Below are 23,232 nucleotides of genomic sequence, written 5' to 3'. Positions count from 1 at the left end.
GTGGTTCACACCTATAATCCCAGCACTTTGGGAGGCTGAGGCAGGATGATCCCTTGAGGACAGGAATTTGAGACCACCTGGGAAACATAATGAGACCCTGTCTCCACAAAATTTTTTTTAAAAAATTGCCCTGGGAAACATAGACCCTGTCTCTGCAAAAAAAATTTTTTTTTAATTAGCCAGGTATGATGGCACATGCCTGTATTCCCAGCTCTGGAGGCTGAGGAAGGAGGATCCCTTGAGCCCAGGAGGTTATGGCTGCAGTAAGCCATGATTGTGCCACTGCGCTCCAGCCTGGGCAACAGAGATCTTCTTTCTAAAAAAAAAAAATTTCAGCCATTGTTTCTTCGAAACTTTTTTCTGCTCCTCTCTCTCTCCTCTTCTTCTGGTAACCCCATTATGCAGATGTTGATGTGTTTAATGGTATTTCACATTCCTCTGAGGTACTGTTCGTATTTCTTCGTTCTTTTTTCTCTCTTCTTGAGATTAAATAATCTCTATCTATCTTCAAATTTGCTGATTCTTTCGTATGCCAATTCAAATCTACTATTGGGCCCCTCTAATTAATTTTTCTTTTTAGTTTTGTACTTTTCAATTCCAGAATTTCTATTAGGTTCTTTTTAAAAAAAAATCTATTTCTTTATTGATAATCTCTATCTAATGAGGCATTGTCATCATCCCTTCCTTTACTTCTTTAAGCATGGTTTCCTTTAATTCCTTGAACATATAAGCTCTTTAAAGTCATTGTTTGCTAAGTCTGATATCTGAGCCCTCAAGTAGTCTGTTGATTACTTTTCCCTCTCCTTATGTTATGTTATGAGTCACATAACATTTCCTGTTTCTGTGAATGTCTTGCATTTTTGTTGTTGTTGAAAACTGGACACGTTATATAATATAGCAACTCTGAATACTGATACTTCCAACCCAGGACTTACTGTTTTTGTTTATTTCTTTAGTGACTTGGCTAGTTTATTTTAGTGAAGTCTATTTTCCTGCAGTGTGAAATCTCTTAACATTGCTCCTCAAAAGGTACAGAGTTGGTCATATGCACAGCCCCCTCGGGATGGCAATCATTTTAGCAAAGCTCTCTTTGACTGTCTCTTTCCCTGCTCTCTCTCTGTTACGTTCTTTGCCTCTGTTGATATGAGCCCTAGGTGTTAGGCTCCTCTAGTTGCCAGTCATTCTATTGTTTTCAACAATGCCCTAGGGTGTAAATTGTTCCACATTGTGTTCCAATTAAATTTAAGCATCTTTGCTGGGGTAGTTTTTGAGGTCAGTCCTTGAGGTTTGTTCTGACCTCAGGATGGCTCTTCTTAGCTGTCTCTTTCCCTGGTTCTCCCTGGTAAACCAATCGGCCTACAGTTTAGCTTGTTGCGCACATTGAGCTACCAGCTTCTTCTTACTTGCTTTTCATTAAATTCTCCGTTGTTTATAAGAACTCTCTGTAGCTTGAACTTCTTCATGCTCTGTTCTAAATAAAGCCAGTTCCTTTTGGAAGAGCTTCAGGCCTCTCTGTTCTCATCACCTGCCTCTTCTCTTGGACAGAATCTCTGAGACTCTGCTCTGGAACTGTGGCAGGGACAGTGACCCACTTCTCTTGGAGTGATGATTCTGTTTCATAAGCAGGGCCACTGGGTGTGGGCAGTGGTCTCTGGTCTTCTTGACTTGTATCTCCCTTTGTGGAACCTCTGCTCTGAAAAAAAGCTGGGGTGAGGATAATTGGAGCCCCAGTTTTATCAACCTACTGTATCTGGGGGAGAGCTTCTGCCCTACAGGTAGGGGCTTGTTGGAGGAATGGGATCACCCACCTCTTGGCTGCACTTGCCTGGGACTTAGCCTCCACAGCATGGAGCTGGGAGGATGAGAAATGCTGGTGGCCTGCCCCTCCCCAGGGAGATAATGTAGTCCTTGACTGGTATCTTGGAGGAGAGGGAGCTCTGTTCTTCCAACACCCCCTCAGATTGGAGCTTCCATCACACTGACCTAGTTGGGGTTGGGCAGGGAGGGAGGGAACAGTTTTTGGTTCAGATGCCATGGACTCCCAACTGTTCTTACCAGGATTTAGTAGATTTTCCTGAATAAATATTTCTTCATTTGTTGTACGCCCTTAGGACAATTTCCAGAGACTTTAAATGGTTGTCTTAAAAATAATTTTCACCAGTATGGTTGTTTCATTGGGACTGGGTCTGTAGAGCTCCTCATACTACCATCCTGGAAATCATCTCCTAATAGGATCTTGATAGCACTAAACTTTTTCTTGACTGCTAACAACATTCGTCTGAGCTCCTATCCAAGGTTGGTTGAAAAATCAGCATAATATGAACACTAAATTAAAGGTGAATTTGGACATAAATGTGTTAATAGATTACCCTCTGGCGAAATAAAAACTTTGTAAGAGGCTCTAAGAACCATCCCCCTTGTGCATGCCAAGAACAGAGCACCACAGACACTAATCAAAATAAACCACTTGACCAGGAATCAGGAGATAAAACTTGATTCTTAGCTCTTTCTCTGGTTTTCTTGGTGATGCTAACTAAGCCAGTGAACCTCTTCTGAGCCCCAGTTCCCAGGAACAGTATATTGTGTTAAAATATTCATCTTGCCTGGGTGCGGTGGCTCACACCTATAATCCCAGTACTTTGGGAGGCCAGGTGGATGGACCACGAGGTCAGGAGATTGAGACCATCCTGGCTAACATGATGGAACCCCGTCTCTACTAAAAATACAAAAGAATTAGCCGTGTATGGTGGCATGCACCTGTAGTCCCAGCTACTCGGGAGGCTGAGACAGAAGAATCACTTGAACCCAGGAAGCGGAGGTTGCAGTGAGCCGAGATCATGCCATTGCACTCCAGCCTGGGTGATGGAGCAAGACTCCATCTCAAAAAAAAAAAAAAAAGAAAGAAAAGAAAAAAGTCCTTTCACTATGATCCCCAAAACAAGGCATGTGGTTTACATTGTGTTTATAGTGGAGCAATTTTCATTAAATCAAGTCCATTGTTTTTCCCCCTACTGTTCTTCGTGGTGGACACCATGCATCTGTGAGGTATCTGTCCAGGCTTTTGGGCTATTGCTGCTTTGAGTTTGTGAACTCCAGACTGAAACTTGGCCTATATATAATTTGTGAAAAAAGGGGAATAGGACATTTGGGATTTCAGGTTCTGATCTTCTGGTCATGGTCTACCATTTTAAACCAGAATTATGCCTCATCTTCCCTAGGCACTGTTGTTTTTGGTTGCCTAAAATGAAGTTGGGGCTGGGAGTGGTGACTCATGCCTGTAGTCCCAGCACTTTGAGAGGGTGAGATAGGTGGACTGCTTGAGCCCAGGAGTTCAAGACCAACCTGGAAAACATGGCAAAACATCTCTACAAACATCTCTACAAAAAATACAAGAATTTCTTGGGCATGGTGGCATGTGCCTGTAGTCCCGGCTACTTGGGAGGCTAAGGTGGGAGGATCGCTTGAGCCCAGGAGGACAAGGCTGGAGTGAGCCTTGTTCACACCATTGCACTCCAATCTGGGCAAGACTTGAGTAAGACCTTATCTCAGAAAAAAAAAAAAAAGAAAATGTTGCTTCCTAGACAATTCACTTTACAATTATGCCCAACTAACTTTGGAGCAAAGTTTGCCTCCAGCAGAATCTTTATGAGGGCCTATGGTCCTGACTTCATTTTTACTGATCTTAGTAAGTACCGCCATCAGCCATTTGAATACCTTGGAGATGGAGGTCAGCAAGTCCCAACAGTCATTACAATGGTTAAAGTCAGTCACTTCCCAAAGACTAGGTCTAATAAGCTCATGTATAAGATGAGGACTTTGGCCAAAAACCCCTAGGTGTGAAATGAGAGCAATCGGCCAAAGCCAACCCAGCTTTCTTATGTGCAGCAACCAAAACATCACCCTGCCCGGTAGGCAGTGTTGTTGCAGCACAATAAGGTCGTTTAATATCTTTGGTGCTCAAAGGGGATTTCTTGCTTAATGATTATAGAGTTTTTGTTTCGGAAGATGGTAAAGCTTTGGAAATAGTTAATGGTGATGGTGGTTACACAAGATTGTGAATATACTTAATGCCACTGAATTATACACTTTAAGATGGTCAAAATGGTACACATACACACACACACACACACACACACACACACACACACACACACACACATATGTCTGGGCCCCATTGCTGCTGGCTGTCTGTCCAGAACAGTCTTCAAATTGCTTAATAACAACATCTGATCTGAGGCTTCACCAGCATCTGAGTTTTCTGAAGAGCTCTGCAGGTTTTCTGTGTATTACTGCCATTAGCATGGCAAACAAAAAAAAATTAACTTCCCATATCTATACCTGTTTCTCCAGAAACCTGTTACTTTACTCACACTTGGGAGTGATATGCAGCAACTTGGAGTCCAGGGATGTAGAAGGACTTAAGATGGTGTATGTACGTTTGGAGTTAGCCTGAGTCGGCATCTACTTCCCTGTGCCCTCATCAAGTCGTACCTAAAATAACTAGCAGGATCATTAAGTGGCTTACCCCAATCCTTCTCAATTGTTAGACTTAATCTAGAATTATGACGATACAACCCCCAATTAACTGCAAATTGTTTTGAACATCCTTTTCTGATTGACTATGTCTTTTTCCTGTTTATCTGTTAGCCCGCCACAGCCTTGTGACCCAAGGCTCTGGAACGGATCAGCCCTCCTACTCACTCCCTCCTGCGTACACCACATCTCCATGGAAACAGCTTGTCAGGCCCTGCTTGGCTGCAGGTACTAGAGACCTCTCATCTGCAGCCTCGGTCCTGCAAGATTCAGTCTTAACAAGCCAGGCCATGTGTTAGGAGCCTCTTCCTCTCTAGCTAGTGGGATCTGGAATTGTCACCAAGCCTCCTTTAGGGGACACCAGGGGAGTCCCCAACTCCACTGAGTTGCCTTGACCTTCCTCCACTAATATTCAGGCCGATGGAAGGGTCTTTTCCCTGGGTTCCTGCTTCAGCCTGCACTCATCATCTCCTTCCAGCAAGCCTTCTCCTCCCATCATCTCCCCCCAGCCACCAAAGCTGAAGCCCCTCTGAGCTCTTCAGGCCCCGCCTGTGGCTGATCGCCATGGTCAGTTGGGGCAACTCCTTTATATCTCTCCCAGTCTTCTTTTTCTGCTTCCCCGTGGTCTCTGCTATAGGCTGGGCCCACATTATTTCCTTCTTCAATTACTGCATGATTCTACAAAGTGGTCCTCGTACTTCATGCTTGCTTTCTTTGCATCCAATCTTCACATTAAACCACTGAGAAAACATCCTCAAAAGGCAGACCTGCCCCTCTCCTTCCCCGACAGAAAGTCAGTTAGTGGTTCCTGACCCCTCCAGATAGAATTCTGACCTGCCAGCATGACGGGCAAGAGGACACTTATAATCTGAGCCATGCTCCCCTCTCCAGCAGCATCTCCTGCCCCTTCCCCTGCATATTCTGATGTCAGCCACAACAACCCCGTTTGCATCCCCAAGGAGCTACGTGTTCTCTCTAGTCTCTGTGGCTGGGCACTGCTGCCACTCTACCTGGAGGGCCCTTTCTCCTCCCTTTCTGTATAAGCCTTCCATGCATTCTTGGGAGAGCGCTCCTGACTCTCCAATTTGAGGTAAGTGCTCGTCTGAATTCTCCTAATGCTTCCTGTGCTTGTCCCCGTTGTTCCTCTCTGCTAAACTGTCAATTCCTTGAGAACAAGGAATATACCAGCCTCCAGCTCAGTGCCTAGCAAGGTCAAATGTCTGTTGTATAAGTGAAAGAATGAAGAATGGGCATCTGGAATAAACATGTCTCCACACAGTGATTATAAGTACATCCTTTACCAGAGACTTCTTTTGTTGGGTGTCAATCATCCTCCAGATTGCACCAGCTGTGAGTGCTACATTGCCAAGGCATTGCAACTTGGACTGCTGGCCTCCATCCTAGGGGGCACTTCAACAAATGGGTCAGTTGCCCCAGCTCAGCTCTGGCTATCCCTGGCTGCCCCAATTTTGTTAGTCACCAGGGAGATCCTTAATGACCTCATGGCTGAACCCATGTGGCCTCTGTCAGCAGCTGGAGAGCCATTCCTAAGAGCTGAGATCGTGAGTCAGCCCTCATCTCATTGCCCAGGGAAGATTCCTTTCTCACTGGTTGTGTAACTTCACTCAGGCTATGTTTTCCTTAGTGGAGTCCAAGATTTGGAATCATTGTAAGAGGAGAAAATGGCAGGTAATCTCAGGAATGGAAAAGACCAGTTATGTTTCTCCAGGAGAGGGTTTCTTGGGGTGGGAGAAGGTGAGGAAAGTGGTAAGTGACCAGTGTTCATAGATAAGTAAGTAAATCAGAGGAAGACTTGAATGTATATGGATTCTTGTTCCCAGAGAATATAATAGATTATCTGGGAAAGAAGCCAGGACAAGAGAGACCTCTCAGCAGAGGCAGGTGCCCACCCATGTGGGTACATAGTGTGGTATTAAACAGCATTCAGCCTTCATCCCTGTTCCATCCACTTTTTCCTAAATCAGCAACACATCTCTTCTCCAGAAATGAGAAACCAACCAACTTTTCACTGGGAACCTGGACGAGATGAGAAAAAAAATGGATTTTGCTTCAGATTGAGTTCCCTTGCTACCAGTAAAGGGTTTACACAGAGGTAAACCCTTTAGGTAGAGAACGGAGCAACACAAAGGCACAATCTCACTTCTACCCCCTACAGTAAGTAAGCAAAAGATCCATTAAATGAGAAAATGTATGTGAAAGCACTTAGCACGGTGCTTGGCAAATGGATGAGAGTCAATAATATTGACTTTTTTGTTGTTGCATCTATGCTCAGTATAAGAACCCCTAAGGCAGATTCGTTTGTAGAAATGATAACTGGGGTACCAGCAGAGATAGAGGGGTAACTATCTCTAGCTGGCTGAGAGTTACATTTTTGCCAGTAGAGACTCTTTCCTTTGACTCTATTAAAAAACAGATACCAATTAGAGGCAAGACACTGTCTTCAACATTTCTATTTTACTATTAGTAGCTGATTATATTCTTTTTTTTTTTCTCACGTCTGTAATCCCAGCACTTTGGGAGGCCGAGGGAGGCAGATCACTTGAGCCTAGGAGTTTGAGACTAGCCTGGGCAAAATAGGGAAGCCTCATATCTACAAAAATAAATAAATAAATAAATAAATGTAATTAGCTGAGTGTGGTGGCACATGCCAGTAGTCTCAGCTACTTGGGAGGCTGAGGTGGGAGGATTGCTCGAGCCCGAGAGTTCACGGCTGCAGTGAGCCATGATGGTGCCACTGCACTCCAATCTGGGTGACAGAGTGAGACCCTGTCTCAAACACACACACACACACACACACATACACACACACACACAAAAACAAAACAAAACAAAAAAGGCAGTAGCAGAGAGAAGTTAAAGGCATTAAACATCATAAATGGGGGAAATGTACAAATCTATTTCTTAACCCTAAGACAAAAACCTGTCAGTTCAAATGGGAATACTACTAGTCTAATAACTTCTACTATAGAAATAAATAAATTTTAACAGCTGTAAGGTTCTAACAGAGATGACATGAGACAGGAAATGTGGAAACCAAGGAACAACCCAGTCATTTGCCTCATACTGGGGCAGTTTTGATTGGACATTTAGGAGCAGTGGAAGTGGCATCAGTCGACAACTTAGAAGGTATAATTGTATTGGAGGGGGCAAAGGTAAACAGAAATCACAAGCACCTTCACACATATAAAGCTCTCAGTAAGCTAGGCATGGTGGCTCACGTCTGTAATCCCAGCACTTTGGGAGGCCGAGGCGGGCAGATCACGAGGTCAGGAGTTCGAGACCAGCCTGACCAACATGGTGAAACCCCATCTCTACTAAAAATACAAAAATTAGCTGGGCTTGGTGGTGCGCGTGCCTGTAATCCCAGCTACTCAGGAGGCTGAGGCAGGAGAATCGCTTCAACCCGGAAGGCAGAGGTTGCAGTGAGCTGAGATTGCGGCATTGCACTCCAGCCAGGGTGACAAAAAAAAAACAAAAGAAAAAGAAAAAGAAGAAAAGGTAAAAAAAAAGCTCTCAGTAGGCATCTTCCAACTCTGCTTCATGTATCTTAACACAATGAGAAGTTACAACTCAGAGTACTTGGAAGTGCTCCATAGTGTTTGTTTAACCAAAATAAACAACAGAACAAAACAAAACTTGTACTTGTCAACACCAGTTTGCCATGTCCCACACTAGGTTTAATAAAGTGATCAGATTAATAGAGACTCTGAAAACAAGCTAACTATGCCCTACATCTGTACAGTACTACCACACACACACATTCCACTCTCAACAGTGCCCTGAGATAGGTCAGCTTTACCCTCTCCATCTATAGGTACAGAAAGAAACCACATCACAAGAAGCAAAGCAGCTTGCTCAGATTAGCAAGATTGTCCTAGAATCCAAGATTCCAAACTCAGAATTTAATAGATAAAGTTAAAAGTCTAAAACCAGCCAGGCACAGTGGTTCACTCCTGTAATCCCAGCACTTTGGGAGGCTGAGGCGGGCAGATCACTTGAGGCCAGGAGTCCAGCCTGGGCAACGTGGCAAAACCCCGTCTCTATAAAAAATTAGTCAAAAAAAAAAAAAAGACTAAAATCACTTTATTGGAGGAAGGGGGATTTTCCTTAGTATTGTAATGAAGAGCTGTTACAGTTCAATAATTAAAAGGCAAAGACTCCAATAGAAAAATCAGCAAAGGACATGAACGAACAAATCATAAAAAAAGATCTCTGTAGCAATCAAAGAAATACTTTATTGTTAAACAGAATCTGCCTGAAATGTGGGTTTAGAGCTCTCTTCTAAGATAACCCAGACTAGACTTCATAGTCTAGGGTGAAGCTTTATGGGCCCTTTTTCTTGTCCTAATCCCAAACCCGAATCTTCTCATTTTAACACCCCTGGCTGGGGGTGAAGACACAAGAAAGCCAAGTGCACTTGGAAGAATTGTTTGGCATTCCCTGGGCCTCACAAGCAAACATCAGCAGCCGACAAGGCAGGGTGCAGAGGGCCGCCTCATGGAGCCTATGGCCCTGGATGTTCTCCGGTGACAAGTCAAGCCTATCTAGCTTTGTGCAGAGTGCCTGCAGCAGTGCTACTCAAAGTGTGGTCTGTGGGCTGACGGCACGGACATCCCCAAGGAGGTTTTAGAAATGCAGGACCTTGGGCCCCCTCCCCAGGTGTCCAGAACAAGATCTGCCTCTCAGGGGCTTCAGAAGTGCGGCCCTAGGGCACCTGGCTTGGGCTTTGACCATCACAGGTGCACAGCAATCACGCATCTGCCCATTGAACAAAAGGGTGGACAGGATGGTCTCTGGGGTCCCTTTCAAAATAAATCATGAGACTTAATGAAAACTGTCAGGATTCAGCTGAGTAAACTATAGTCATGCGTTGTTTAATGACAGGGATACGTTCTGAGAAATGCATTGTTAGGAGACTTCATTGTTGTTTGAACATCATAGAGTGCACTTACACAAACCTGGATGGGATAAGCCCACTGCACACCTAGGCTACATGGCATAGCCTATTGCTCCTAGGCTTCAAACCTGTATGACATGTTCCTGTACTGAATACTGTGGGCAGCTGTAACACAATAGTATTTGTGTATCAAAGCATATCTAAACATAGAAAAGGTACAGTAAAAAGACAGTATAGGGCCGGGCACAGTGGCTCACGCCTGTAATCCCAGCACTTTGGGAGGCCAAGGCGGGTGGCGGGGGTGGGGGGGATCGCCTGAGGGCAGGAGTTCGAGATCAGCCTGGCTAATGTGGTGAAACCGCATCTCTACTAAAAATGCAAAAATTAGCTGGCATGGTTGTGGGCACCTGTAATCCCAGCTACTCAGGAGGCTGAGGTCGGAGAATTGCTTGAACCTAGGAGACAGAGGTTGCAGTGAGCCGAGATCATGCCACTGCTCTCAGCCTGGGCAACAGAGCGAGACTCTGTCTCAAAAAAAAAAAAAAAAGACAGTATAATAATCTTATGGGATCACCATTGTACATGCAGTCTGTCACTGACCGAAATGTCATTATGCAGCACTTGACTGTATCACCGTTTTACAAAGGCCTTTAAGTAAGATTAACGAATTAATAACAGTGCTTTGGTTCTGATATTTTTGACCGTGAATTTAGAGTTTCTTATTAGTATCATGTCACTGGGCTTTTTTATATGCCCAGGAGGCACCAACAAGGCGTAAAGCCTTTTCTCATTCATCCCTTCTAGTCCACCTCTTACAAAACAGAAAGCATTGGGATGTAAAATCAAATGAGTAGAAATGAGAACGGAGCTGCAAAGGCTGGAGGAAAGAGTGCCGCCGTGTAGGGGTGTCGCTCTTTTCCCTGCCTTTCCACAGAGAGCAGAGCCCAGAAGCATTCACCTTGTACATTCGGGCATGTGTGCAGAGGAGGGGCGGATGAAGAGGGAAAGAAAAGACTAGAAAGAGAAAAGAAGGGGCCAAGAATCAAGGACCCCTGTGCTGCTATCTTATGAGCCAACACAGGCAGACATGCCAAATCTGGCCGCCAAAGTCCTTTTGAGGCAACTGCATGCATCATCGTCATCATCATCATCATCATCATCACCATCGTCACTGTAACTCTACTTGCTGTCTGCCAACCACTTTACTGAGCAGACCATCCTAGTAGCAACCCACCTTCTAGCTTCAAGGCTGTCCATAGACCTTAGGCTGCCAGGAAACCAGTTATAAGCAGGGAGACAAAAGGGATCCAGAGGATGGAGAGGCATTCTGAGTTCTGCTAATGAGTGAGGTGAGTCACGGGCTGACTCAGACGAACAAGAAGCCTGTGAGAAGGGAGGTGGTGGGGGCCAGACTTCAGAGGAGCCCTGCTGAAACGTTCAAATGGGAGCTAGGAGGCTAGGGACATAGTGTTATTTAGAGAACTGCCTGCAGCTCTGGCATTGGAGGGAGGAGCGGGTCATGAAAACAGGGAGAAAGTTGCATTTGAAGCCAGAAGCTGAGTTGTGAATCTGTAGCCTTCTCTACTTTGAGAAATGTGCAGTATTCTCTAGTGACACCCACCTGCTCTTTGGCAAATCCCCGAAAACTAACTCAATAGGCATTAATGGTCATCAGGTCCCTGGGGAGTAGAGGGAAATCGGGTACCACTCGATTTTTTTAATCTCAATTAGAAAAATGGGCCTCTTTTGACTTTCTTTAGTATTTTACATTTGGAGAATCTTGTGATCCAACCATATTTTTTGTTTGTTTGTTTTTTTGAGACAGAGTTTTGCTCTGTCACCCAGGCTGGAGTACAGCGGTGCAGCTCGGCTCACTTCAACCTCTGCCTCCTGGTTCAAGCGATTCTCCTGCCTCAGCCTCCTGAGTAGCTGGGACTACAGGAACGTGCCACCATGCCCAGCTAATTTTTTGTATTTTTAGTAGAGACAGGGTTTCACCATGTTGGCCAGGCTGGTCTTGAACTCCTGATTTCAGGTGATCCACCCACCATGGCCTCCCAAAGTGCTGAGATTACAGACGTGAGCTACCTCGCAGGGCCTGACATAATTTAAAAAAAATTTAAATATATGACTAAGGCGTCTTCTTTCCTGTTAATGGATAGAAGCATGGCCAATAGCAGTTAGCCGTGGTCATCTTAGCCTTGACCAGCTAATTTTCCATTACCAGCAGATTTGCTGTATTTAATCTTAGGTGTTTTGCAACATTATTAACCTCAGTGTCTGATAATTGCAAAAACAATTCAGAATGTTCAATGTGCTATTGAGAATAGGTTTAGGATTGTGACGAAAATAAAACAGATTAACAGATTGAATGTGGTAAGAAAAATCATGTGTTGCAAGCGGGTAACACATGAGGTTTTGAGTTTGCAGAGTCCAGGTTCACACATTATTACAAAGGCAGGTAACGGCATTGTTCTATATGGACTGTGGAAATGACATGATTGTCTCCCGACATACTGTATCTAGGCCCCCTGAAGAGCAGGTATTTGTGACATGGCTAGACATAGGTGTAGAGTATTTGAGTGGCACAATTTTTCTTCAAGTAACTGACACAGAAATCAAACCCCCGGACTCCGCCAATTCAGACAGCGTAAACCAACTGAACTATCTAAAAATAATTTTGGTTGATTACGTATTTATATGTAATTTGATGACTATTGTCTCAAATGTACTTCACTAGGACGGTACCATGGCTGTGGAAAAGTTTGGCCATCTGTGAACTTTCCTTTTTTTTTTCTTTTCAATTTTTAATGACCAAAACGAAGCATCTAAAACCGCAGCTTCTGGAAGAACCGCTTGTTCTTGCCTGTCTTGTATCTCTCTTCAAACTTGACCTTGGCCTCTCATCGGGCCTTGTGTTTAAGAGTAGGGTCTCTGAAGACATCCTTATTGATGACAGTTTTGTCCAAGGGGATATCCACAGAGTACCTTGTGGGCATTAGGTGATTGTGGTTATAAACTTTCACAAAAGACTTGATCTTTGACCTCTTAGAGATCTTCTTCTTGCCCATGGCAGCTGTCACTTTGCGGGGACAGCGGTCAATTCCAGCCACCAGAGCATGGCTGTAGGGGCGATCTAAGGTACCATCATCAATGTTCTTCACGATGATGGCTTTGCATCCAGAATAGCATCCAGCCAGAACAAGCACCACCGTCCCAGCTTTCATGAACTTGCCCATTTCAGCAGCAACCACTCGGGCCTACAGCAAAAAGGAACTTTCCTTTTTCTTTTTAAGAGACAGGGTCTCACTCTGTCACCCAGCCTGGAGGGCAGTGGTGCAATCACAGCTCACTTTAGTCTCAAACTCCTGGGCTCAAGGGATCCTCACACGTCAGCCTCCTGAGTAGCCGGGACTACAGACATGCACCACCATAACCAGCTAATTTTTAAAATTTTTCGTAGAGATGGAGTCTTGCTATGTGCCCAAGTTGGTCTCAAACGCCTGGCCTCAAGTGATCCTCCTGCTTTAGCCTCCCAAATTGCTGGGATTACAGGCGTGAGCCACCATACCTAGCCAGCTGTGAACTTTCACGGAGATGGAAAATACTTTCCTCCAAAAGTAAAAGTGTTTCAACTTCGCTTGCCCTCGACAGATGACAATAGCAGTTGGCCGTGGTCGTCTTAGCCTTGGCCAGCTAATTTTCCATTACCAGCAGATTTGCTGTATTTAATCTTAGGTGTTTTGCAACATTATTAACCTCAGTGTCTGATAATTGCAAAAACAATTCAGAATGCTCAATGTGCTATTGAGAATAGGTTTAGGATTATGATGAAAATAAAACAGATTAACAGATTGAATGTGGTAAGAAAAATCATGTGTTGCAAGCGGGTAAGAGATGGATCCTTAGTCAACAGAGTGATTCGGAAAGACAAAAAGGTTCAAAATGTGAAAAATGCTGGCGGGGTCTATGCAATGAACAGCAATTAGCAGAAAATGAGGGAAAGTAATCAAAGAAATGGAAACAATACTGAGTATGTGATTAGAGAGCTAGCATCAACTTTGACTGCCTATCATCCAAGCATTAATTCAGATGAAAGCTAAAATTTTGTTCAAGTACTTAAAAGCTAGGTGTTGTGACAGTGCTAAGGAGTTTTTGTTTTTGTTTTGCTTTGTTTTGTTTAGACAAGATCTCACCCAGGCTGGAGTGCAGTGATGCCATCAGCTTCCTTAGCAACTGGGACCACATGGGCAGGCCACCACACCTGGCTACTTTTTAAAAATTTTTTGTAGCGACAAGTTCTCACTATGTTGGCCACGATGGCCTTGAATTCCTGGGCTCAAATAATTCTCCCACCTTGGCCTCCCAAAGTGCTGGAATTACAGGCGTGAGCCACCGCCCCTGGGCTGCTAAGGTGTTCTTTTTTTTTTTTTAGACAGAGTCTCGTTCTGTCACCCAGGCTGGAGTGCAGTGGTGCAATCTCGGCTCACTGCAATCTCTGCCTCCCAGGTTCAAGCAAATTCTCATGCCTCAGCCTCCCAACTAGCTGGTATTATAGGTATGTGCCACCAGGCCTGGCTAATTTTTGTATTTTTAGTAGAGACAGGGTTTCACCATGTTGGCCAGCCTGGTCTCAAACTCCTGGCCTCAAGTGATCCACCCTCCTCTGCCTCCCAAAGTGCTGGGATCACAGCCTAGCCTGCTAAGGAGTACTTTATGACACTTGCTCACCAAGGGCTGCCATGACTGATTTTCAGTATGTATGAAAGGATCTATTATGAATAAAGTGGCCCATGGGATGAATATCAGCAAGAAGAGGGCTCTGCCTAGTTTTAAATCTTGGAAGGACCAAGGTGTCTTTCTAAGCTTAAATCACTCTTAGCCAGTTTGTCTTAACAAGAGTCTTTCAGGATTCACCAGGTTTGTAAGGTGTATACACATTTCTGTGTCTATTTTTGAATCATTCTTTTTTCTTAACATTAGATAGCAAGATTTTCCTTTAGCTTTTAGCTAGTTCTTTAACGACAACTTGGTATCCCATTTGCCTACTGTGTCTTTTAATCCACCTTTTGCTGGACTCATAAAAATTCTGATATTAATATTATTTGCCATAAATGGTTATGTTTATCTGAATATTTTATTAGGACAAATTAGTAGAGTGAAGTTACAGGTTATAGCATGTGAATGAGTTTAATGTTTTAAAATATTTCAAAATTTACCTCTGGAAAGGTTTTGCCAACTAATATCTCCATCAGAAAAATATCAGTGTTCCTATTTCCACGTACTTTTGTCTATATTAGATATTATTTTTCATTTATTTCTCTTCATTTTGAGGAGAAAAAATTTTTAAATGTTTACATGATAGTTATTGAGATCTCTTTCTATGATTTTTCATTTATATCCTTTGCCAATATTTATTTTTGAGTATTTGCCTTTTAATTATTGATTTGTTAGACACGATTACTAGTAGACCTAGAGCAGCTTCACAGTCTGCTCCTTATACATTAAGGAGAGTTACCTCCCCTTAATTTGTAGGTAGCCTTTTAACTTTATAGTATTCTGAAGTGGCAGGTCCCTGGCGGGGGGAACTTTACTTATAATAGTCACCATTAGTTTTGTTTGTTTGTTTGTTTGTGACAGGATCTTGCTCTGTCACCCAGGCTGGAGTACAGTGGCATGATCACGTCTCACTGCAGTCTCGACTTCCTGGGCTCAAGTGATCTTCCCTCCTCAGCCTCCCAAGTAGCTGGAACTAAAAGCACGCACCATCGTGTCCTGCTAATTTTTACATTTTTTATAGAGATGGGTCTCACTATGTTGCCCAGGCTGGCCTTGAACTCCTGGTCTCGAGTGATCATCCTGCCTCAGCCTCCCAAAGTGCTGGGATTATAGGCGTGAGCCACCAAGCCTGGCCTTACCTTGCTTTTTAAAAGTTAACAATATATTATTAATAGGACACCTTCAACAGAAAGGTTTTCTTTTTCTTTTAAGAGATAGGGTCTCACTAGGTTGACCAGGCTGGTCTCAAACTCCTGGCTTTAAGCAATCCTCCCATTTCAGCCTCCCAAAGTGCTGGAATTACAGGGATGAGCCACCGTATCCAATCCAGGAAGACATTTAATGTAAACATGGGATGGGATGACTTTGGTATCAAACAAGAAAACTTCAAAATTCCTTTCTCACCATAAAAAAATGAGGGCTGGGTGTGGTAGCTCACACCTGTAATCCTAGCAATTTAGGAGACCGAGGTGGGAAGATAGCTTAAGGTCATGAGTTTGAGATCACTCTGGGCAACCTAGCAAGACCCCTGTCTCTACAAAAAATTTAAAAATCAGCTGGGTGTGGCATGTACCTATAGCCCTAGCTACTTGGGAGGCTGAGGTGGAAGGATCACTTGAGCCCAGGAGTTTGAGGTTGCAGTGAGATACGAGCTATGATCGCGTCAGTACACTCCAGCCTGGGTGATAGAGTGAGACCCTGTCTGAGAAAAAAAAAAGAAAAAGATAAGCATATGAGGTAACACATAATACGTAAATTAGCTTGATTTAGCCATTCCACAATGTATGCATATATTAAAACATCATATTGTATACCACAAATATATATGATTTTTATTAGTCAATTATGAACATGAATAAATGAAATAAAAAGAAGTTTTAAAAATAAATAAATGGAGTACCCTGCCACCCTCCCCAGCACCCCTTAAAAATTCCTGTCTTGGTTCTGCCACCATAATCATAGAATCTCAGAGTTGGAGACTGTGGTAGAAGATTTGCTAGTGATGCGTCAAAACCCGGTTCTTCTTTTTGCTAGGAAAACAGCTCAACTAAATTTTAAGCCTCCCTTGCAGCTAGATGGTGGCCATGCAACTAAATTCTAGTGGATAGAATGTGAACAGAGTTTATGTGCACCACTTCTCTGTTTTAAGGTCCAGCCCGTAAAAACCTCCCCACACAATCCTCCATGTTCTCTCCCTGTCTGTTAGCAGGATGTCATTGCCTGTCAGTGCCACACGTTGAAGACGTGAAGGTGGGAGAATCACAAGATAGAAGTGGCCTAGTTCCTTGAATTACCACTTGGAAGAGAACCACCACTATCAGCCACTATTACCACACCCATGGTGAATGTCAGATAAGTGTGAAATAAACTTTCTTTCAGGCTTCAGCCATAAGACATTTTTTAGGTTTGATTATTACAGCAGCTAGTGTTCCCTTCGTTAACACAGACAGCAACCTCAGAGTCCCTGTAGTCCAGACTTCTTTCTTTGCAGTGCCTGCTTCTCTTCCTTGGCATTCTACATTACCGGTCATCCTGTCTCTACAAATAAGTGATCTCATGACCTCCAATGGACTTCTGAACTCTTTGCAGGAAGTGGCCGTGTTAGTCATCATTGTGTCTTTAGTGTCTAGCAAGACTGGTATAATGCAACAGCTCAATAAATGTTTCGGGGTGAATGAAGACATGAACACCTCCTGAGGCAAAGAATTAATTCACTACTATATCAGTCGCTGTAATATACTTCAATCAGCTTGAATTATTAGAACATTACTTATATGAAGCTAATATCCATCATCCTTTATCTATTACCAATTTAGGACTGCCCTTTGCAGGCACACAAGATGAGTCTGAGCCTTCTTCAAGATAGCCCTTTAGCTTTTTGCTTGTTTTTTTTGAGACAGGGTCTCACTCTGTCGCCCAGGCTGGAGTGCAGTGGCATGATTTCAGCTCACTGCAACCTCTGCCTCCTGGGTTCAAGTGATTCTCGTGCCTCAGCCTCCCAAGTAGCTGGAATTATAGGCACCCACCACCATGCCCAGATAATTTTTGTACTTTTAGTACAGACAGGGTTTTGCCATGTTGACCAGGCTGGTGTCGAACTCCTGACTTCAGGTGATCCACCTGCCTCGGCCTCCCAAAGTGCTGAAATTATAGATCTGAGCTACCACACCCAGCCACCATTTAGTTATTTTTGATGATACTCCCATCCCTTCCATGACAAATCCCCTGGTCTCCAGGCTAAATAGTCAACATTTGTCAATTATTTTTCTTAGCTTGTAGTTACCAGAACTCTTATCTCCATCTTTACCTGCTTCTGGGCACACTCAGGTCTATCATTGCTTCCTACTCAATGGGTACTCAGAACAGAACATTATATCATAAACGTGGCACACACTGACCAGCCCTTGATGGACCAATTGCCCCACTTAGTCAGGACTGCATACTTCGATTATACAGCCTAATATTTTCATTGTCTCTGAGGTGGCCATATCACCTGTTGACTAATTTAGAGCTTGTGATCAAACTTCCTATCTCTTCTATCTCCTTTCCTCTGGCTCTAACGTACATACTAATATCTACTATGTGACCTTAGACAAGTCATTCCACCTTTCTGGGAATCATTTCCTGTGTGAAAAATGAGGTAGTTGGACCAGGTGATTTTTCAGATCTTTTTTCTGCCTTCTAACATGCTTTAAGTCTAAAGCAGGAAGTTCTGGGAGACTTCACGTTGTACTTTGATGTAAAATCTCTCACTCATAGGAGTATGGGAATGTAAATCCGCCTGGAAATGTTAAACTCATCAAACAACATGAAACTGTACAGGTAATTTTTCTCAGCTGTACTACACTTGTATCCACGGGTATCTGGACATTGTGTGATAAATTGCATATATACACTAAGGCCAGTGGATTATACCATACTGCAGTCATTAAGAAAAGAGAAAATCAGGCATAGGCAAAAAATAAGCAAACAAACAAAAAATCAGTGAGAGCTTGGGGGGAACCAGACTGCCAGACTGTGGTTTTCTCCATCATTTTTTTTGTCTTTTCTTTTCTAGAGACAGAGTCTCGCTCTGTCACCCAGGCTAGAGTGCAATGGTGTGCAATCATAGCTCACTGCAGCCTTGAACTGCTGGGCTCAAGTTATCCTCCCATCTAGGTCTCTTGAGTAGCTGGGACTACAGCTGTGCACCAGCATGCCCAGCTAATTCTTAAGTATTTTATGTAGAGACAGGGACTTGCTATGTTGCCCAAGCTGGTCTTAAACTCCTGGCCTCAAGTGATCCTCCCACCTATGCCTCCCAAAGCGCTGGAATTACAAGTATGAGCCACTGCACCATCACACCCGGCCCTCTCCATCACTACTTTTCAAAAAAATTTTTTTTGAGATGGAATCTCACTCTGTTACCCAGGCTAGAGTTCAGTGGTGCAATCTCAGCTTACTGCAACCTCCATTTCCTGAGTTCAAGTGATCCTCCCCCCTCAGCCTCCCTATTAGCTAGGACTACAGGCATGCACCTCCATGCCCAGCTAATTTTTGTATTTTTAGTAGAGTCGGGGTTTCACCATGTTGGACAGGTTGGTCTCAAACACCTGACCTCAAGTGATCTGCCTACCTTGGCCTTCCAACGTGCTGAGATTACAGGCGTGAGCCACCGTGCCTGGCCTCCATCACTTTTTTAGCGGGGATAGTGACCACGAGAAAGGGGACATACATTTCATTCAGCAGAAAGCTTTGTTTTATGTGTTGTCAATTTCCTTATCTCATTTCACACACTGTACAACCATACTAAAAAAAGACCCTCAGCTATTGGGCAAATAAATGCTATTTGCCAGAGAAATCAAATCATATCTCTATATTTCTTGCCTTTGGTCAAATTCTTATCAAGCAGACATCTTACTGCTTACATTTTACTTACTACTTACATTTTAACTGATTAATTTCTCCTGATATTTCTGCCTGACAGCCCTCAATCCATACCCAAGAGGCTGGATCCACCTCTCACCCTAGACTAAGATTCTACAAATTATTATTTGACTTCCTTTGAAAAACTGATTGCCAGCTTTATAACTCGATCTGGGCACACTCCCCACCGGGGCCTGCATTTCCTGTGGATGATGCATTGGTTTCCAAGGTGACGGTGGGAAGGAATAGACCTGTTAGCTTGTGGCTTCTGACTCACTCACTGCAATGGACGTCATAGAATTGTAGCTGAACAAATGGATGCTGATAATAAGTATGTGCCTAAGGTAGCAGCGGGGCACCAATGGTTAAAACAATCCCATTGTACCAGCTCTCTCTCCCTCCCACTAAGCAAGCCGACAGGCCAACAGAAATACCGGAACTGAAAAAAGATACAACAGATTTCCCTAGTCATATATAAGTTCACAGTGAAGTCCTATTTACATCCCCGAGATTTTGCTCCTACGCCTGGAGAATTTCCTTTTCCTTTCCGGAATGTAGAAGTACCAGGATTCTGTAACAAATCGTCATATGGAGGCTGAAGAGAGTGTGATGGAAACAAGCCAAAAACTCACCAGAAGTCTGTTCACGAAGGTGACAGCCGCTTTTGAACTTTTAAATTTGTTTCTTGTGAGGCAATTCACAGTGGACTAACAATCATCAGAGCCCAGAATGAAACATACATTCTGCTGAGAAATTAATCTTCAGAAAAGTTGAATTTCATGAAGTCTGAAGATGCTCTCTCTCTCTCTCTCTCCCTCTCTCTCTCACATACACACACACACACACACACACAACACACACACACACAGTGTGTGTGTGTCTTCTTGTCTTCAGGCTCACTCACCCACACACACAAAGACAGAGAGAGAGACAGAGAGAGAAAGAGATAGAGAGATAGAGGGAGAGACAGAGATAGAGTGAAAGAGAGAGAATGGTTGAGATTGACTTTCTAGCTACCTCTTTTTGTATCAACTGATCCCAGCCACCTACAAGTCAAAGAAGACTGCCTGGAATAAAAAAAAAAAAGTATGTGAAGAGTCCCGTGTCCTTCATGTCTGAACCAGGGAAGACTGAATGGATTCTTTAGATTCTTGAATTCCTTAAATGATGAGCAAACCTAAAGGTTCCCTACTGGAGATAATGCATCTTGTTTTCCACTGGGCCTTGCGGGATGCTTTAAATAGCAACAGCAAGCATCCGAATGAATTAGCAAATGTAGGTTAGCTTTATTTAGACAGATAAAGACAAGCAGAGAAAGTTGTCTGGTTCAAGGGCAGTGCAGCCTGACACGACAGCATTTCTCTGAGGAGGGGAAATTGCTTTGGGAGAGAGAGGTATTTTGGGCAAAAAGCAAAGTTCCTTGGATCTCCAGGGAAAGTGATGCTAAATTCTTCGGTACAGAAGAGCTGGAATTGAGAATGGCTTGCCATTCATTGAAGGAAAGAGCTGGAGAGTTAAAATATAAAGCAAAACTTAGTATCACACATCATCCCTAAGTCCACACATCATCTTTTCTCTTTCCTATTTCTTGGGAACACCACCAGAAAAGACAGGCTTCCCAGAACACAAGCTGGCCTAGCCAGTTTACACGAGTCCTCTGGAGTGTACTTGAGACCCCTGGCAATTCTGAGTCAGGAAATTAGTGCAGATGAAGAACCCCTGGAGACTGGAAGCCTAGGAAGCAGGGAAACTGGCAAATTTGGGGACATTCACACGTTAAACAGAAATGTGAATGCTTGAAAAAAAGTTACAACTAATGAATTTAGTTAATTTTCTTCTTCTTCCCCTATCCACTCTCTTGGACTATTTTTTGAAAATAAAGGCCGGGCACGGTGGCTGACACCTGTAATCCCAGCACTTTGGGAGGCCGAGGCAGGCAGATCACCTGAGGTCAGGAGTTCAAGACCAGCCTGGCCAACATGGTGAAACCCCGTCTCTACTAAAAATACAAAAATTAGCCGGGCATGGTGGCAGGTGCCTGTAATCCCAGCTACTCGGGAGGCTGAGGCAGGAGAATTGCTTGAACCCGGGAAGTGGAGGTTGCAGTGAGCCAAGATCATGCCTTTGCACTCTAGCCTGGAGGACAAGAGCAAGACTTCATCTCAAAAACGTAAAATAAAATAAAATAAAAAGAAAAGGAAAGAAAAATGCTTTCTTTTTTATTTAAAAAAATGCTTCTTCCTATACCCTTTCTGAAAATAAATGCCTTATGGAAGATCTAGAAAAAACATAACTCTGGTATGTGTTTTTACTATGATGTTTGTGGCTTCTCCTCTTTTTGTTGTTTTTCTTCTCAGTTGGCAGAAGCTAAAGGATATTTGATGTCTTAAAGTCCAGTAGGTCGTAGCCCCACTTGTAATTAGTTTTAAAGATTTTTAAAAGTCTCAATTAGTACATTCATATTATTTGAATAAATTATAATTTTAAATATTTAATAATTCTACGAGTAAACCATTTTATACCTCATATATTTTTATGTTCCTAAAGTAACAATGAATTTAGACTTGTAAAATATTTTTAAAATATCTAAAAACTTTGTTTTGCATAGATTTTCATTTCTTCCCCAACTTAATTTTGTAGATGTTTTCTTTAAGGGCCTCACAACTTCTGAAAAGTATACAACTTATGTATCACCAAGACAGCATCATAGGGAAAATATGTTATAACCCTGTCATGACACAAAATATAAACTTTATTTTTATTTATTTATTTATTTATTTTTTGGAGACAGGGTCTCCCTCTGTCGCCCAGGCTGGAGTGCAGTGGCATCGTAGATCACTGCAATCTCAACCTCCTGAGCTCAAGGGATCTCCCCCCTCAGCCTCTCGAGTAGCTAGGACCACAGGCACATACTATCTTGCCCGGCTAATAATTTCATTTTTGGGTTTTGCTTTGTTTTTTTGTTTGTTTGTTTGTTTTTTGCCAAGACAGAATCTCGCTGTGTTGCTCAGGCTGGTCTCGAACTCGTGGGCTCAAACAATCCTTCCTCCTCGGCCTCCCAAAGTGCTGAGATTACAGGCAAGAGCCACCATGCCCGGTCTAAACTTCATTTTGAATTAAACACTTACGCCACTTTCTTTGTACTTATTATTTATGCACTCATTTCACTCATTCCCTCCTTCCACAATTATTTGCTGAGTCCCCGCTTTAAGCACATAAAGTGAGCATCATACTCAGTGGTTCCCTTTCCTCATGATCAGTGCTTTTCTCTTCCTAATTATTAATTATTTTTATTTATTTATTTATTTTTTGGAGATGGGGTCTCCCTCTGTCACCCAGGCTGGAGTGCAGTGGCATCGTAGCTCACTTCAATCTCAACCTCCCAAGCTCCTTTCACTGTGCGCACACCAAGCTCACTCTCTAGTTATCTTTGCTGGTAAACTCGTGTATGTACTAAAAATGTATTCAATTGAGGAGTACAGTTTTTCATTTTAACAAAAAGCACACAAACTTCCCTAGTTCACTGCCAAAAACTCAATATTCTTTTAACTATTTGTGAGATTGGCAAATCAGTTAATCATTGGATGTCATTATAATTCTAGGAAGGTGATGGAAAGCCAATCAATATCACTATAATTATAAAGTAATAGATTCAAAAGACTTCTCTGAGACCTGGTTGCCAAGCTTATTCCAATGTTATATTAACAGTTTATATATATAAAACCCCCTCACCTAAACCAATCCTATAAATTTTTCATGTGTGTAGTTACAAGAATCTAATCAAAAGGAAAACTACTCTTTTATTTCTTTGTGGCAAAGGAGCTAACATTTCTACATGAACTGAAATGAAAAAACTTAATAACATCACTGGGATCTATAATTTTTTGTTCTGACATCTTTAATCACTTCGTTATTAGAGTATCTTTATTATAATTTCTCAATTTGTGCTAATAATGAGACCTTTTACATGTTCTTCAATAAGTCAATTTCAGAACGTGTTTTTAATATTTTTTAAATGCTGGAGAAAAATTTTTATATGGAGGTAGGAAGCAAAGTTAAAATCAATCGCTGATCCAAATAAATAAAATATGATGTAT

General features: G+C 42.8%; 2 protein-coding genes across 2 annotated transcripts in view; both read right to left on the bottom strand.

The window, feature by feature from the left end:
• MKLN1 (muskelin 1) overlaps positions 1-23,232 on the bottom strand; it is a 376,139-nt gene that overhangs the window by 234,277 nt on the left and 118,630 nt on the right. The window lies entirely within an intron of this gene.
• On the bottom strand, positions 11,461-14,754 carry LOC129534637 (large ribosomal subunit protein eL27-like). The gene has a single exon (XM_055392289.2). The coding sequence runs from the start codon at positions 12,688-12,690 to the stop codon at positions 12,355-12,357; it is 336 nt and encodes a 111-aa protein (XP_055248264.1). The 5' UTR covers positions 12,691-14,754; the 3' UTR covers positions 11,461-12,354.

The sequence above is a fragment of the Gorilla gorilla genome, chromosome 6, assembly GCF_029281585.2.
Source record: "Gorilla gorilla gorilla isolate KB3781 chromosome 6, NHGRI_mGorGor1-v2.1_pri, whole genome shotgun sequence".
NCBI lineage: Eukaryota > Metazoa > Chordata > Mammalia > Primates > Hominidae > Gorilla > Gorilla gorilla.
This window is presented reverse-complemented; position numbering and strand designations above follow the sequence as displayed.

Excerpts from the sequence above, each read along its gene's own strand:
- LOC129534637 (XM_055392289.2), bottom strand. The coding sequence starts at position 12,690 with ATGGGCAAGTTCATGAAAGCTGGGACGGTGGTGCTTGTTCTGGCTGGA.